The sequence below is a fragment of the Mastacembelus armatus genome, chromosome 8, assembly GCF_900324485.2.
Source record: "Mastacembelus armatus chromosome 8, fMasArm1.2, whole genome shotgun sequence".
NCBI classification, from domain to species: domain Eukaryota; kingdom Metazoa; phylum Chordata; class Actinopteri; order Synbranchiformes; family Mastacembelidae; genus Mastacembelus; species Mastacembelus armatus.
This window is the reverse complement of record NC_046640.1, coordinates 20,729,556-20,747,807: the sequence shown is the minus strand read 5'-3', so window position 1 is coordinate 20,747,807 and position 18,252 is coordinate 20,729,556. Positions and strand designations below refer to the sequence as shown.

Here is an 18,252-nt window from a genome sequence, read left to right as displayed (position 1 = left end):
CTTATTGTTGTCAACAGAAAGGTGTGTGTGTGTGTGTGTGTGTGGTTGATTCACAGGAAGAGGGTCAAAGCACACAGCCTGCAACATTACAGCCTTTATCTGCAGATGCACCAAAAGAAAAACCAAACACTGTAAAATAAATCAAGTGTCCATACACGACTGAACAAAGCACCTGCACAACTGCATCTTTAACTGACATTGACAACAGGGGTGGATTAACCCACAACCATCAGAAGGTACTAAAGCATATCTGGTTTTATTTAAGACATTTATTTAGGACTATTCACCATGTGAACATTTCAGCTGAAGGTATTACAACCAGTCTGACACAGGGCTTTCTAAAAGCATCAATATATCTATAATATTTCTATAATGATAACAGATACATATGTATGTCCACTCACCAGATATCTTTCAGCTCTTTATTTCGGCTTCACTCCCCACAATTGACCTGTTATGCTTCATTAGAGAGACAGAGAGGAAGGCAGCTGTAAACGGAGCATGAATACTGGCCTGACATCAGTCAAGTGGCCTGAAATGCAGCTTCAAATGAAAGCAAATGTTGCTAGTTCTTGGGGGATGTGTAAGTTTGCTAATAGGACCTTAAAAAGTGAAGCCATTGTTGGATTTGCAGCCTGTTGTACTGCCCTCTAGTGGCCAAAGTATTGGATTAAAATGGGTAAAAATGCAGAAATCATTGAAAGGCACTTGCTATTCCAGTTTTTATTACATGTCATCTCTGGAGTTGTTAACAGTAGGCAAACCAATCATTCACATTTACACACTATTTGAATGGAACTACATCTTTTAATGTGAAGATCTAAATATATTATGGGAACTTTTCCACCTGCTTCAGGAAATGATTGTTAAATTACATCTGGGATAAATTAAGAGGGCATGCTCTAGCTACAGTAGCTGTAACACACATCTCTCACACATGGTAAATGTGAAATCTTCTCTATGTGCTACTCTGAAAATCTACAGATGCCAGTGTAACATGAACAAAAGGCACCTCTCCCGTACATCAACATGGAATTTATTTTCATTTTTAGTTTCAGATGAATGTTTCACATTTTATACAAAATCATTAGAAAATGCCTGACACTCCAAAACCCCCACAGCTAATCCTTGTTCAGTGGCTTCAGAAACCACAGGATTAATGGAGAATCAGCATCCTGGACCAGATGATGAGGCTCAGCCTGAGCTTCAGATCAATCAAATTATAATCCACAGTTCACTCGAAGGCCAAACACCCATTATCTCAGAGTGAAGTCTAGACGTCATAACCTGACAACATGGTAGTGATATCTTGCCACATCTAGTTCTGTACAGAGTAGAGATACAATAGGATGAGGAGTAAGAGACCGTTACTGAGGAATCATCACTGCCTTTCTCCACTGATGTGCCGCCACCTAAATATCTCTGATGTATGGACACAGTACCACATCAACAACACCATGCATGTTTTCATACGGATGACACACGACTGGTTATGAGAGGTTATGTAGATTGAAAAGAGATAATTACTATCAGAGTTTGAAATGAACTAGTGGCTGCAGGCCTGAAGAGTGGGGAGGGTGTGGGGAGGATCCACTGAGCCTCTGTTTGGATGAGGTAAAAATCAGCGAGGACAAGCCGGGGCTAATTACTCAACGTTTGCTAATGTACATGCTCAGCACAAGCGCACAAACACTCACACACACACACTCATTCGCAAACACCTCCGCCTCATGCCAGAAGCTTCCAAATCATCATTTTAAGGGGAAAACTTGAGTCAGACGACTGACGGCACAGTCTCCCCAGGACAGCGTGACCAGGTGTGAGAGAGGAAAAGGTCAGAAAACATAGTACACACCCTTGATTAAAACCCAGCAACTGAAAACTGATTTTATTAAGCCAATGCAAACAGATCCCTCTCTCAAACAGAAGAAACCATGACTGGGGCAGAGAGGCACTTACACAATCATGTTCATTTTACACAGTGTTTGCGTCTGTGTGTGTGTCTCTTACCTGGAGACACAGCTACATATTTTAACATTTTGGATCAGACGTCCAACACGCACACTCACCGATACTCATTTTCACATCGGAGCATGTTTCTAGCGGTTGGCACATTTACATGCAAAGCTTTAACTTGGCCTGCGCAGGCAAAACGGAGGGAGAAGGGAGTGGAGGAAGGAGGAGAAAGAGACGTATGTGAACAGAAATGCAGACACACTGAGAGACAGGCTCTTGAAAACATTGAGTGTTTAAAAACACTCCCCCCTCGCCGTCCTGCCCCTGCCCCCCTTGTGTCACATGTTCATAGCAGCACCAGAGGAGCCCTCTGATTGGTGGGTTCAGCAATTTGTTAGTCAGTCAGTTTCAAGGATGAGTGGTGGTTGCTCGTTCTCTTCCTCTAGGCGTAGGTCATTGAGGTCTTCTTCTAAACCAGCACCTCCCACGGCACCCTGCTCTTCGCAGTAACCTAGGAAACGAGAAGTCAAAGGTCAAATATGATACAACACTGGAGTTGCTGCGACTGAATTCATCACTGACCATCTGCTTCAATTCTACAGTCTAATTTCCTCATCATTTCCATGGAAGAACAGTTTTTTTTGGTGTGGAACTAAATATAGGTGATCAGCTGACATGTCAACATGCTAACAAATAATTCATACATACAACATAATGGCTTACACAGGCAACACAACCACACCAGTAACTTTTTGTCTCCAGTGGTCCAATAATTAGGAAGCTAGTAGGAAATCTGAGATGTACCTTTAGTGACAGCAGCACTGTAGGTTTGGGCCACAAGTGGTCGATCATGTGACCCCTGATCAAGGATCTCATTGGGTGGCTCAGTACTGCCATCTAACCTGAGGTCAACAAAAAGCAGAGGTTATCTATGTTTGTCTCAATCACTATGTATTCACTGTGAGTCAGTGTGTGTGTGTGTGTGTGTGTGTTACCTGTGCTGCTTCATAAGAGTGCACTCCCCTCCCTCCTGTGGATCCAGGTTGTACAGGTACAGGTAACCATCAGCTGCTGCAACCAGCAACCTGGGAATCTTCTGAATCCTAATTTATATCAGTATTAACATAAATTCACAAACATCCTGCATAAGGACAAAAATGAATCATCCGAGTCTGTAGAACATTGACAGAACCACAAACGTCACATGTTGAACATGTTGTTTTGACTGAAGTTTTTGTGGGGAAAACATCAGAACAACCAAAGCCAAAATATTAAAACAAAAACACACACACACACACAAAAAAAAAAACAAACTGCTGTGATTGTTGATCAATGTGCATTAGACATTAGATGCTAATTCAAAGCACAATGCAAACTGAATAAGAACAACACAACTTTGCATAAGACAGTACCTGTAAATGTGGCCCAGACTGGTGGGAATCAGGCACGTTCCCTCTAATTTCACTATCACTTTATCATAATTCTCCCTGCAGTGGGATGGTGTTCACACCGAGTTTATCTGAGCCGTGAAATGTTGACATGTGTGTGTTTGTGTACACTCACACAGCTAAGGCGCAGATGTTCTTATGTCCGCAGAAAGGCAGACGTACAGTGGCGAAGGCTCGACCCTGGGTGAACATCTCAGTGACCTGGGAAGGAAGGTAGGTGGTGGATGCCATCAGGACCTTGCCCAGGTACCCTCCCCATGTGGTGGGCTCCTCTGCAGGACTACACACAGACACACACACACAGGATGTGAGGAGCCTGCAGGTCAGTGTTTAGAGAGCCCAGCCCACCTGTCGCAGAAGTCTCTGAGAATGTGACGCAGTGTAAAGGCGGAGCTACGTACACATACTTCTCCTTCTGCGTCTCTAATTTGAAGATGTGAACAGTCTCTGTGTTGCTGGAGGCCGACAGGTACAGGCCTTCCATACTGAACGCCAACGAACAGATGCTAACACACCTGAGACGAGAAGCACACACGGTGAAGATGATGAATGCGAACATACACATACCAACGCATGCACAGACACACAATCAGTCTGTCACAAGACGACACCTTTCACTCCTGAAAAAAACTAAACCAGAACAGATTAACCATCAAATGTGTTCTACCTCTTGACTCCCCGGCGAAACTCAAACAGTTTTTGTCCCTCTGGGATTGAGAAGACACGGATGACTGTGCCCTGGGAGGAATTGAAAGAAACGAGACATACAGCAGATGGTGACACTTGGAAAAAATGAAACAATATGGTTCCTCGTTTACTCAGGCGGAAAACAAAATCACATAAGAAATAAGCCACAGTGAGCACACAAGCAAACCACGGTGCACAGTACCTTCTCTGAGGCTGTGGCCAGTTTGGTTCCGCTGGCATCAAAAGCCAGAGCTGCTAATGGGCTGTCGTGGGCTGGAATCATGTTAGCCGCTCGCTGCAAAAAAACCAAAAACCACAAACGTACTTAGAGATGTGCAAAATTAAAAAAAAAAAAAAATTAAACACGGGGCTTTATTTGTGGAAGGATTATGAGACAGTGGACCCCTGGGCACAGACATTTAAAAGTTCCTCCTACACAGGATTAAAAGCCCCAAACTGACAGAAAACAACTAGAAATGATGTTTGTTCCTAATGCTTGTAATGTTTTTGGCTGTTTTATCTCTTTTGTGGTCCTTTTATGGTCGTTTTAGGTCTCTGTTAATTTTTGCCAGACCTTACAACAACACTTATTTACAGTCACCTCAAACACTGGTCCTTAGGCCCCTGACAGTCTGTCCTTATATCACATTATTAAAGAAACATACTGCAGGGCAAAGCGTTTTACTGTGCATGTGTGCACCTACCAGGTTGACTGTGTCAAACACCTGTACCTCCCCTATCGTGGCACTGCCTGGGTAGGCCAGGTAACAGTTATCATTGCTGATGGAAAGAGCACACAATCCTGGAGAAGCATGGACACACACACAAAGAATTACAGGAAGAAGTCGGATCCCAACAGAGTCATGTTTATCTAAACTAGTGACACAAACTAAGACACTGATTTCCTATATGGTAATACTGGAAGCAAAAGCTTAATTACAATAACATGACTGTGTTTTGTTGTGTCATGTCAGACAGCAGAGAGAGTTTTCATCCTTTAGGGCAGCAGCAGACAGAACAGTGTGTTAAAACAGAAATAAACTGGTAACTTGAAAGAGAAACCACAGGCTGAGGAAATCACATCCCTGGTTTCAGTCTGAGCACCGATACTGTACAGGAAAAACCACAGGCAGCGTAGTTTCACCGTCCAAACATTTCTATCTTGTTAAACACATCATGACTGTAGTCGTTCAGACTCACCTGAAGGGTTGGGTGGGGTCTCTCTGATAGTATGCAGCACTTTCATGTCTCGGATATTGTGAATGTACAGCGACTCCTCCAGACACACTATCAGCCTCTGCAGAGGACCCACAAATATCAACATCACTGTCACAGCATTTGCTCAGTGTAATAAAATCCTTATGTTGAGTCTTGGACAGTCTTTTGCCCCGGGCTTCCTACCTGTCTGTTGAGCTTGACAGCCAGTATGGTGTTGGAATAGGAGTAGTTGCAGATCTCAGTTCCCTTCTTGAAGTGACAGACTTTGAGCTTCCTGGGGGCCTTCAGGCTGACGATGGCCACCAGGCTGCTGGAGAACAGACGCTCCACAATACACACATCCTCTGTGTCTGCTGCAGAGTCACACACACACACACACACAATCACTGAACAATGCTCGCTTAGTGGCATCCTCTCATCTTTTAGTACCTGCCTTTCTCTGACATTTGTGGTACCAATTTTTAACAGCTAAGGGTGAGAAATAAAACCATCACATAATAACCACATGTAGGCAGAAAGCTGATAAGAATGTTTGGTAAACGGTCCATCAAACGTTGGGTTAGTTAATCTAGTTAACGGAGGTTATATGTATAGATGACTCCTTTCGTTGTTCAACCTGATTCTGCTTTGCGCTGACTATTTAAATAAGAATTATCAAGGCAAGAACACAGATCATAATAACAAACAGTGAGGAGGAAATTTGATGTTGGAGAAAATACTTTATAAAATATAAAAAAATAAAAATAAAAAATAAAACTTTATTAATATTTAAAGTGAACAGAAGCTTTAATGCTACAATGACTGTGTCCTGTCTAGACGGTGAGCATTAAAAATAATAAGCCACATAAAGTGACTGGGGAATGTATTGTATTGTAGTGACACTGCAGAATAAGCAGTTGTGCAACACACTGTACAAACCAGAGTATTTTGTATTTAACCTTCCTCACAGTGAGACACTTCACAGGTTAACACTGAGCTTGAGAAACTTACTACATTCATATATCTGCTCCAGTTTGTCCACAGAGGACAGGGAGAAGAACTTGTATCCTGATTTGGTGCCGACAGCTAAGGACCTATTGAAAGATCAGAGACAGACACCTCAGCAGCAGCAGTGATCAAGCGTCAGCAGGACATCACATCCATACACAGGCTGGACTCTGATAAACCCACTGTCAACATCTCAGCCCGCAAAAGGCGTTTAACCCGGTCCAGCCTGTGTCCGGGTCACTGGATGCATCCAGGGGAACTGGAGCTGGTTTGCAGCAGGATCAGGCCTCATCGGTGCAGACCAGGAAACGCAGGGTATCGACTCTTTGTGCAAATATCAACACGTGTGAGTTAATTGTGTCACCCGGGCCTAAACAACGCTAGAGCCCAAACCGAACCGAACCACGTTCACTTCAGTCTGGCTGGCAGGTCCAATATTCATCAGTCCACTTTCACCTGAGCCCCTTACGAACCTACACGACACGTGACCAACCTACCTGTGTTAGGGTTAGCCCCGTTAGCTAGGAGGCTAGCTAGCTAACGGAGCTAATGGGGTAAAGTAGCTAAGCTAACATCGACGCAGACTGGATGTGGTTTCCAAAATAAGAAACCACATCCAGGCAGATTCACATCGGGACAGTACACGCTGAGCTCAGATACCGTCAGCTAGGCCCCCGGGTCCCCGGACTCCCTCCCCGGCCCGGCCTTACGTGTTGTCCTGGTTGAAGTTGGCGAAGAGGAGCGGGCTTCCGCCAGCGTCCCCGCTTTGACTGGCCAAGTTCATGGGCTCGGCACCATCGACATAAAATACTCGGCTGGAAAAAGCAGCGGTTGGGTCGAGATTGAGCTGTGACAGGGCCCACAGGTGCTGGTCTTCACGGAGCCATGTCTGTTTGTCGCCCCGCTGTTGTGATTGTTGTTGTTTTCCAGGAGCTGCTGCGCTCCCTTACTGCGCATGCTCCGCGGGCGCAGCGTGAGGCTCCTTTAAAGAAACAGGATAATTTTTTCTACCTGCTCATCCAGGTGATAACACACACGATGTGCCCACGAAGAGCGTTTTTGTCCATAATCTCTTCTCCACGGGAGAAAAGCAAGACACATTCTGCTGTAAAGTAAGATCCATGATGTGACAGCGCCCCCCACCGCCAGCATGGCCAAACAACTGCTCTAATGAAGTGTCAGCAAACCCGTTCTACCCTGTTATGTTAAATATATTACATTTACACTCGTCAGTTCATTAGACACAGCTGTCTCAGTCTAATCCAACATCCCTGTGATAAATGAAGGTGATATTGTTTAGTTTGTGCCCCGTAGGATCATTTTGGAGGCCCGAGTTTGTGCTGCGTCATTAAACAGATTCAAGATTTCTGTCATTTACTCGAGACCGAATGGACAAAATATTAGAAACATCTCTTGATATAATGCAAAAGTTTATTCTCTCTGGGTGAAAGGCAGGGGTCCACCCTGGACAGGTCCCCAGTCCATCACAGGGCCACATAGAGACAAACAACCTCACACACTCACACTCACTCCTATGGGCAATTTAGAGTCACCAATCAACCTGACATACATGTTTTTGGACTGTGGGAGGAAACCAGAGTACCTGGAGAAAACCCACACAAGCACAGGGAGAACATGCAAACTCCACACAGAAAGGCCCCTGATGGGTTTCAAACCAGGAACCTTCTTGCTGTGAGGCAACAGTGCTAACCACTACTGCACTGTGCCTTAATAATAACAATGTTAAGTCGAACCCTGCATGTACTCATAACTAGCCATATCAACAAGTAAGTATTAGTATTGTAAAGTGTTTTATTAAGTGAACTCTCTAAATGTCCCCTGATAGGCCTGAACACTGTCCTATGTGTAGAAGAATAACCTTAATGAAAACAACATAACTTGTAGTTTCTACTAAGGAACATTTATTTTTAAATGTAATCTGTAAAACTATCAACTTAATTTTATTATGATTTTTTAAACCAGAGCATCTGAATCATTTGTTTGTTGAGATTCTGCGCCGGCTGTGTCCTCTGGACCACTTTACCGAGGGACCGAGTGGCTGCCTCACCTCCAGAGGTCTGTGAGCACAGGCAGAGGTCCAACACACTGTGCACTTTGGCTTGAGCCAAATAAACATCAGGGACACACACACAGGTTTGGGACAAAGCTACAGCTCAGTTTCAGAGGTGCCTGTAAGGAAAAGGTTTATCTTTATTTACAAAATTAAAAAGTGATTATGCAAAACGGATGAAATGGCCTGAATCTGTGGTTAAATGTAAGCTGGTTTAAGAACCGGTTTGTTAAAATAAACATGTACAAGTTTTGTCCACATGTCAGCATGATTTATATGGCTGCTCTGCTCTGAACTGTATTTTAATGTAGATCTTAAATAAAGTCAGTTAAAAAAACCTGAATTGTTTGTTGTTTCTATACCATGTGTGTATTTACAGTGTATCTTTGGGAGCTTTATTTCACTATGCAAATATGCTTCTCTGGCCCCCGTCATTGATGTTTTGAATGTTATCAGTAAACAGAGCCAGGGTAAATATGTACCATGTTTGGTCTGATGTCTGTTTGTTTGCACAGTGTATCTGTTCTGTGTCACACAGCTGCTGCACTGTGCCACAAAAGCCTTCTGCTGGACACTGTTATTGTTGGATAATATTTAATTTTCCATTCATTGTGTGTGTGTGGGTGTCTGTGTGTGTTGTTTGATGAGGCACGTGACTGGATTTGTAATATTAAGTTTAGGGACACAAACAGGCTTTTTTATTATTGTACTGTAGTGCCCAGAGCAAAGATACATTCAGCTTTTCAAATATCATTCACAGCACAAAATGTTACTTAAACCAACGTACACTCCAAAGGAAATATGGTACTTTCCACTGTACTACATGTCTGACGGCTGTATTTGGAGTAAATTTATTCATGTGTAGTAATTAAAAGTAGCTCCATCTTCACTAGTTGCAACAGTAAAATGTTGTGCTTTTTGTGCATTAATGATAAAATAATTTAATATATAGTGATACCACAGCCACAGGGAACAGTTTTCTGAATTTATATACTTTTTTTTACTTTAATGTTTTAATATAAATGAAAATGTGTTTTAGTAATATTTATTAAAGGCCTGAATTCTTCTTCAGTCAGCGCAAAACACATTTTAGATCAATATTTAAGTTTTAAAATGTCCAAATAAAAGTAACATTTTTAGTCCAATAAAAAAATGAAGTGCTCTAAGCTGCGTTGTAGGAACTTCTAACGCCAAGGCCTGTGTTTACACGTTACCCTCCCCATGTGACCGCTTTCATTTTTCTCTCTGTTCTCGAGTGTTTTCTCCTCTGAAACATAACTGGCCACATGTCACACCAAAGAAACGACAGGAGGCCTGAGAGCGCGTCGGTGCGTTGTGGTGAAGGGTGTTATCAGCAGTCAGGAGAGGGGAGGGAAAGAGAGGAGGGGTTAGAGGCCCAGTACAGCGGAACATCCTGCAAACACAAAACTCTGTAGTTTTTTTCCGCTCTGCCGGATGGCTCCCTGTTCGATCCCCGCTCAGACGCACTTCTTTTACAGTTCACTCACTCTGGACTTATGAGTTTATGTTTGGACGCACGGCGGTGGGACATCCGGAATGGAGAATCCGTAGAGGAGACGACGCACGCTGATGTGCCGCTGTTGGTAGACGGAGTGCGCGCACACGACACACGCACGAGATGGACTTAAAGAAAACAAAATTTGGAAGGTAATTTTTAATTTGTCAGGAGACTTTAAATGCTCATATCAGGCACCGTATTTGTCATGTGTAACGGACCCTGTGTGCATCCATGCGCAATGACGCGCTGGCAAACGGTGATGTTATAGATCAGTGTGTGTATACATGTACATATGGCTCTGTGAGGACAGTTTCAGCACAGTTCTATCAGAGTGAGGACATTTTGACCGGTCCTCGCTTTTCAGACTTGTGTTTGAGGGTTAACAATTTGTTTTAGGGTTATGTTACTGTTGAGGTTAAGGCTAGTGAAAGGGTCTAGAGTATATCAGTGACAGTCCTCACAAAGATATAAAAGTATGTCTGAAATAGATCGACAAGTGTTATTTGACTGAAAAGAACTTAGAAACAATTTCAGTCAGTCAAAGACTGGAAACCACTGACAGACAGCAGTTCACAGTGAAACTGGTTGTATTCTTCCTGGAGCATTCATCAGTCAGTGGTGTGCGTGTGTGTGTGTGTGTGTGTGTGTGTGTGTGTGTGTGAATGGAGATGTGATCATCGTGAGAAACAGAGTCTGAGTCCCAGAGGAAAGGAACTTAATCTCAACTGGAAAAGGAATAACCCTGGAGTTTCAAAGTGTACACACACCCACAGCCACAGCCACACACACACACACACACACACACACACACACACACACACACACACACACACACACTCCTGTTGTCCTGCCAGGAAAACACACACACAGGAACACGTGAACCATATGAAACACATCTAGTTTGTACAGAAGAGAAAAAGGAGCAAAGAATCTGAATAGAAGAAAGAAAGAAAGAGAGTGGTGCGATTACAATGTCCTCTCTGATCTGAGCCTTTCAGTTCATTACACACACACACATACAAGGCTGTGGCATTACAGCCACATTCAGGTCCATTGATAGTCCTACAATACCACAGCAGTACTCGGAAAAATGGTGATCTCTTGTTATGCACTTGGCACAGCCTGTAGAGCTGCAGGACAAAGGAGGAGCAATGGCTGCCATGCAATAATCTAATGTTTTCTCTCTAAATGTGTTCTATCTGTGGGTTACACTTTGAGAAGGACAGTGTGACACAAGCTCATTGGTGAAAACTTTTATTTACACAGACTTGATCAGCCAAGGTGAATCTGTTTTAGATTAATGAAGTGACAGGATGTATAGAAAAGTTTAATGAAAGAAAAAAAAACAAAACAAAAAAAAACACACAATGACTAATGCTAGTACAAAAAAAGACTTGTGTCTTTACTCTAGTCCCGTTCTTAAGCACATTTAGTGCTACTTCATACATGTCAGAGCCAAAGCTTGTACTTTTTCCTGCACTACATTTATCTGACACAGCAGTATGGAAAATACTTCAAATTAGAAGTATATAAGGTAGTTAACGTCAGCTACCCAGCGGTATATAAAGTACTTCAAATTAGAAGTATATAAGGTAGTTAACGTCAGCTACCCAGCGGTACATAAAGTACTTCAAATTAGAAGTATATAAGGTAGTTAACGTCAGATACCCAGCGGTACATAAAGTACTTCAAATTAGAAGTATATAAGGTAGTTAACGTCAGCTACCGAGCGGTATATAAAGTACTTCAAATTAGAAGTATATAAGGTAGTTAACGTCAGCTACCCAGCGGTATATAAAGTACTTCAAATTAGAAGTATATAAGGTAGTTAACGTCAGCTACCCAGCGGTATATAAAGTACTTCAAATTAGAAGTATATAAGGTAGTTAACGTCAGCTACCCAGCGGTACATAAAGTACTTCAAATTAGAAGTATATAAGGTAGTTAACGTCAGATACCCAGCGGTACATAAAGTACTTCAAATTAGAAGTATATAAGGTAGTTAACGTCAGCTACCCAGCGGTATATAAAGTACTTCAAATTAGAAGTATATAAGGTAGTTAACGTCAGCTACCCAGCGGTATATAAAGTACTTCAAATTAGAAGTATATAAGGTAGTTAACGTCAGCTACCCAGCGGTATATAAAGTACTTCAAATTAGAAGTATATAAGGTAGTTAACGTCAGCTACCCAGCGGTATATAAAGTACTTCAAATTAGAAGTACATAAGGTAGTTAACGTCAGCTACCCATCAGTATATAAAGTACTTCAAATTAGAAGTATATAAGGTAGTTAACGTCAGCTACCCATCAGTATATAAAGTACTTCAAATTAGAAGTATATAAGGTAGTTAACGTCAGCTACCCAGCGGTATATAAAGTACTTCAAATTAGAAGTATATAAGGTAGTTAACATCAGCTACCCATCAGTATATAAAGTACTTCAAATTAGAAGTATATAAGGTAGTTAACGTCAGCTACCCAGCAGTATATAAAGTACTTCAAATTAGTGGTGAAAAGGGTCGGGGTATGCATGATGTTGTGTTTTGTTTTGTTTTTGTTTTTCTAATTAATTTATTTATTTCAAGTATTATCTTCTCATTCTGCAGCCGGTGAGAACATGAATGTGATGACAGGGTGAATAAAAATGTCTGATTCCTGTTAGAGAATTATAAGAAGTAATTGGATATTTTCAGAAGTGGGAAATGGAAAACTCATTAATCCACTTGTGTCCTCTGTCAAGCATTAAGACCCTTATTTTGTAGTTTACATTCTTCCCACATGCTGCATATACTCCTACATGTGTTTACACAGTAACTCTGGGGCCACGTGTTATTGAGGCGAAGGAGTAATGTCTGTTGTCAGGACACTGAGCAGATCAACCAAAGACAAACGTCTTATGGTTTCGTTTAAATGACTTTACTGGGCAAATATTTCCAAAAAATCACAAAATTAAAAAAATAGAGAAAACTATGAATATAAATGTTGTTTCTTCTTCGTCTTGTGACTGTTTGACTGCTGGGTTTGGAACCACTGGACTAGACTGGTTGCAGGATTTAACATAATGAACGACCTAATAAGTTTATGTGTGATATTATTGCAGCTTAGGAACATTGAGTCTTTTACACAGTGGGATTTTAAATACAGCACTTTGACGTGCAGTGCAGTATTTTTGCAGGACCATCTCCACTACACACTTACAGGTCCTAACCCACATTTTTGTTCTGTTCACATTACGCTCAACACAACATTAATCTCATGCACAAAGCACCCAAAACACTCCAATACAGTGTTTGTAGATTGTTACTGTAGGTGAGGATTGTACAAGTTGGAATCAGGGAGAGCAGCAGTCTTTCTTTATCCTCTTCTTCTTCTGCTCCACGTTGTCCTGATTGCTCAGTTCACTGTGGAGAATTAACGGACCGTTACATCAAACAGCAGTTGGAGATGTGTGTGTGTGTGTGTGTGTGTGTGTGTGTGTGTGTGTGGGTGTGGGTGTGTGTGATGATGCAGTCAGCCTAAATGTGTATAACACAGATAACACAGCTGACTAACAGAAACACACCTGTGGCCCTGCAAGAGGAGCTTCACTCAAATGAGAGAGTGTGTGTGTGTGTGTGTGTTTGTTAGTGTGTGGTCATCCTGACGTATAAATGTGGTTTCGTAACATCCCCAGATGTGTTTTTCCCCTGTAAGCCGGGATTGAGAGACTTACTGCTGATTAAACAGCCTACACAACACACACACAGCCTACACAACACACACACACACGTAGAAACACACTCAGAGTTTATGGTAACATGATAAACAAATCCAAATGTATTCAGTGGTTAATGGTCAGGGGTCTCCTGCACAGGCTGTGGTGTCCCTGGTGACCCCAGTAACACAGATGGTTAAACCAGTAACAATGAGGTGCACTGAAATTCAGACGGCGTGATGTGGATTAGAAAACTGTAAATCCTCCAGGAATGACCATCTCACACACACACACACACACACACACACACACACACTTCAAACAGGCCTTTAAAACAGTGAGGACCAGCTGCAAAGTCCTCACTATGATGATTTTAGATTTGTCTGCACAGCAACAGAAAGTCACACACACAGCCATGTTTCTGTAATATTACACTGACTTACAAACATTCACTTCCCAGAAATTCATCTGGTTCAGTCAACACTTGCCAACCCCACTGGTAGAAGAAGTACCGAGATCTTTTACAAATACCTCAAAGTTGTAGTACAGTAGGTACAGTCAGGACCGGCCTGAATGTCCTCACAACAATGGTATAAAAGTAATATTTGTCCACACAAACAGAAAAACCATGTACAAACACTCCCACAGTCCTGTATAAATCTTAGAGGGGCATTGCAGTGACAGCCATTTCCTGGAACCTCAGCCTGAGATAACAGACTGGAGCAGAACCCTAGAACAGAAAATCTTGCTTGTGAACTTTTCCACAGCATAAACAGAAACATAAAAACACTCAAGATGACGATATTGTTGATGTTGGGATCACAGCAGAGGGAAGGACACATGAACACAAAGTTAAAAGCACGTTGGTACCAGATTCACAGATACGTTCACCCTCTGTTCTTTTTCTTCCCAGGTTCATGAACTGCAGGGCACCAGCCTGTAAGAGATACCAGCCCACTGAATATGAACATGCTGCAAACTGTGCTACACACGGGGTGAACTGAACAAACACAAACACACACACACACACACACACACACACACACACACACACACACACACGCACTTCAGTGTTAAAGCTTTTTTTAAACGTCTCTCTCCCAGTCTGTTCCTGTGTTCTCTCATTTTGTGAGTTCAGGCACAGCTTTGAGCAGATACAGGACTGTGGAACGAAGCGGAATGGGGAGGATTTTTGACTGTGCAAATGAGGCAGGGGGCTATAATCTGTGACTCAGCTGTAGCTTCTATTAATCTGCTCTAATCTCTGTGCACCTCCATCTCAAAGGGGGGCATGAAACAGAAAGACAACACATGGCCCCACCGGGACAGTTTTTCACCTGATATATGTCCTGTCTCACTTCCTGCTCAGGGGCTAAGGGTTTAACGTCCCCTTTTCTTAGACACAGAATCAGTTAAAGAAAATGTTTGATGTTTTGGTAAATACACATATTTTCTTTCACTCTAAAGGTTAAATGAGTTAAACTGATACCACTGTTTTGTTGGTATGCTAAATTAGAAGAGACCACGTTAACTTAGCTTAGCACAAAAACCTATCCCCAGACTTTCAGAACACATGAACACAAATACAGAAAAAATTCATCTGGATGGATCATTTTCCTGCCAATTTCTGTGCTGAGCTTTTAGAAAATGTCTGGTTACTTTCCACATCTTACACCAAGAAAAACACAGCATGTACTGTGAGAAATTATAAGAATAATGTGAAACTATGGCTTTGTGTTTTTCTGATTTTTTTCTAGTTGTGGATCCTCCCTAGTCTGGTGGGTGGATCTGTGCTCTACTTCCTGTCTGTGGACCAGTGGCATCGTGTTGCTGCCTGGCTGTACGGGAGCGGTCTCACAGGACTGTTCATCACCTCAACGCTCTTCCACACGGCTGCCTGGAAAATCAGCCACCTCAGGTCTGTGTGCGTAGCTGGAAGGGATTTGGCAGATCCTTCCATCAAAAGCCCAAAGAAACAGACGCTAAGCCAATAAAAACAGTCCACATCACTTTTAGCTCAGACCCTCTGACAGCACATCAACACTTTACATCTTCACACTGGCTTTTGTTTACTTTCCTGCCATGTCCCATATAAAACATCTAAAATTATTAATACATTGGTACTAAAGCTGTGCTCTTAGAACCAGGTTATTTCAATGAGAACTAAGCGGAACATTTTAGCCTGATAACAGCGTGTTAGCTCGTATTAGCTGAAACATATTTAAAGAACAGAAACCTGAGCAGTTTCAACAGATGATGATTTTTCCTGAACCAGATGAAGTTAGTCACATGTATCTCTTCTCCGTGTAGGAAGGTCGAGCAGCGTTTCCACATGTGTGACAGGATGGCCATCTACTTCTTCATCGCAGCTTCCTACTCTCCCTGGTGGGTCACATGATTGAGGAGCTCAAGAAGAAGAAGAGCTCAGGGAATAATGGCGTAGGTGTGATGTGTTTCCTCAGGTTGATGCTGCGGGAGCTGGGGCCCTGGACCTGCCACATGCGTTGGCTGATCTGGGTCATGGCTTTTATAGGATCCATGTATGTCTTCTTTTTCCATGAGAGGTAACACAGTCCACACATTGGTCTCTCTGTTCCCATAGTGGAGACTGGGCCCCTGGGCACACACATGTAAAAGGCCCCCACCTCTGGTCAGAACGAGATTCAGATTGAGGAACCACATGACTTGTAGCCAGTTTGTGTGTTCTGGTTGTTTTGTGTCTGTTTTATCCACTTCGTCTCATTTCACGTCCCTCTGTAGTGACTCTCTACCTATTTTACCTATGTTGGGTGTCATTTGGTCTTCTTAGATGCTCCTGCAGTTGCTTTTCTGTCTGATTTCTCTTTGGTCTATGGGCTCCTGGGCCCCTGGACCTGTGCCTGGTAGGCCCGTTCACTAGTCCACCCATGCCTGTGACCTCCTCTTGTTTGCAGCAAACGCTGGACTTGTGTTTGAAGAGAAAAATCGATCTATTATCTTCTCGTGTCTCGGTTTTCTTTCTGCAGGTACAAGCTGGTAGAGTTGCTGGGATATGTGGCCATGGGAGCTGTTCCTGCTTTGGTCATCCTGTCCATGGTAAGAACAAACCACCAAGGTTGAAGCTTTGTCTCCTGCTGCTTCAAAGAAACAAACAAGAGCTTTGTCCTGTAAGCTGTCTTCCTGCTATTATGTGGAAACCAGACACCATCAGTATTTCAAGGCCCAAACTAGACGTGTTGTTTGCTTCAGCTCATGACCTACAAATCACATCAAGTTAACTAACCTGAGAGCTCAGCTGTTAGTTTACTGGACACAGCAAAACCTTAGTCTGATACCTAATACCTGCAAAAGTAATGACATTCCCATGGGCCTCAGCTGTTTTGTTAGCATGCTAACATGCTAAACTAATATGGTGAGTTCCTTCAGTTTAAACATGTTACATCCAATTAATTTTTTTCCAACAGTTTTCTTACCAGCACGAGTTTTTCTAATATGTGGCAGGATGTGCGTGCAGGTGTGTGTGAACTGTCCGTGGGAGGTGTCTTCTACGCTGTGGGTGTGGTCTTCTTTAAGAGCGATGGCCTCGTCCCGTTCGCCCACGCCATCTGGCATCTTTTTGTTGCAGCTGGAGCAGGTATTCACTATTACGCCATCTGGACGTACCTGTACGTACCAGGGGCGCCACTGCAGACCTCAAGGTGACGATCTGGTCTCACCTGAGATCACATGGGTCCACACCAAGTGACTGAACAATAAAAGTGTTTTGATAACAATTAGATTGAGGCTACACCTGGAGGGATGTTGCTGAGATGATCAGACACCATCAGACGCCATAAATGGAGACTGCATCCATCCTAAGCTAAACTAACCGGCCGCAGGTCGTGGCTTCATATTTAACTTATGGATATGCCAATGTTCATGTCTCTTTGCATGTCAGACTAGTCCTTTAAGCTTCTCTTTTTGAGACTGAGCTGAAAACATCTCACCTCCCCTGAACCAGCAGACTCCACCATTTCTCTAAAACAACCACAACTGATGTGCCAAAACTTACCAGATGTTGTTTTATTGTGGTGCTAACAGTTGACACAGCTGTGATGGTTTTATTTCATCGTCCGTTTCAGGACAATGTGTTTGATTTTCCTCTGGGATCATGTCATAATACAACACTCTGGTGATCTCAGCCTGATTTAGACATCACTACAGAATCTGTAGACAAATTTAGGGTCACTGTGTAATATGTGAATTAATCTAAGCACTGACTGCAATTATACGTTTGCCCATTTTTGCCCAGTTGATTAGCTGAAGAGGCCTCAGCAGAACTGCCCCCATTGTACACCTGTTGTAATGTATGTGTATTGTGATTTGCGCAAATAAGACTGATTTGTTATGACAGATGAGAAGTTTAATCCTAGATCACAGTCACACTGCTAAATGTCATTAATGTCGCACTGATCCTCAAGCACTTTGCTATCAACAGAAATTTTATGAGTCCTGAATATATGTAAATTATATATGCAACTTTTTCATAGTTTTGATTTTTATAGTTATTCAAGCACTGTGAAGATCACACCTCAGGGTCTCCGTAACCTCTGGTAGTTAAACTGATTCAGTTTGAACTTTTAGAAAAGAGAGGACCTGCACGGGAGGGACCTGTTTTTTTTTTTTTTTGAAGAATGAAGTAAATTTTGTTT

General features: G+C 42.5%; 2 protein-coding genes across 3 annotated transcripts; one reads left to right on the top strand and one right to left on the bottom strand.

Annotated features, from left to right (window-relative positions):
- Positions 1–708: 708 nt before the first annotated feature.
- On the bottom strand, positions 709–7,323 carry wipi2 (WD repeat domain, phosphoinositide interacting 2). 2 transcript variants are annotated; one of them, XM_026324270.1, is made up of 12 exons: positions 7,007–7,323; positions 6,300–6,382; positions 5,493–5,662; positions 5,292–5,388; positions 4,796–4,893; positions 4,294–4,386; positions 4,072–4,142; positions 3,812–3,919; positions 3,520–3,684; positions 2,952–3,059; positions 2,761–2,858; positions 709–2,467 (listed from the first exon to the last, which is right to left on the bottom strand). In XM_026324270.1, the coding sequence occupies exons 1-12, from the start codon at positions 7,078–7,080 to the stop codon at positions 2,355–2,357; spliced, it is 1,278 nt and encodes a 425-aa protein (XP_026180055.1). In that variant the 5' UTR covers positions 7,081–7,323; the 3' UTR covers positions 709–2,354. The 2 variants fall into 2 exon arrangements, with proteins under 2 accessions (XP_026180055.1, XP_026180054.1); XM_026324269.2 differs by having other exon boundaries at positions 3,806–3,919; positions 7,007–7,315.
- Positions 7,324–9,884: 2,561 nt separating this feature from the next.
- On the top strand, positions 9,885–18,223 carry LOC113140466 (monocyte to macrophage differentiation factor 2). Its single transcript, XM_074933679.1, is given in 8 exon segments — positions 9,885–9,977; positions 9,980–10,035; positions 14,496–14,577; positions 15,340–15,500; positions 15,893–15,967; positions 16,045–16,146; positions 16,588–16,657; positions 17,063–18,223. Coding segments are annotated over 8 exon segments (840 nt in total). The 3' UTR covers positions 17,264–18,223.
- Positions 18,224–18,252: the final 29 nt, after the last annotated feature.

Excerpts from the sequence above, each read along its gene's own strand:
- wipi2 (XM_026324269.2), bottom strand. The coding sequence starts at position 7,080 with ATGAACTTGGCCAGTCAAAGCGGGGACGCTGGCGGAAGCCCGCTCCTC. Across the intron at positions 5,663-6,299 it reads GGAGCAGATATATGAATGTA|CAGACACAGAGGATGTGTGT; the intron begins GTAAGTTTCTCA and ends GTGACTCTGCAG. Across the intron at positions 2,468-2,760 it reads CAGTGCTGCTGTCACTAAAG|GTTACTGCGAAGAGCAGGGT; the intron begins GTACATCTCAGA and ends CTCGTTTCCTAG.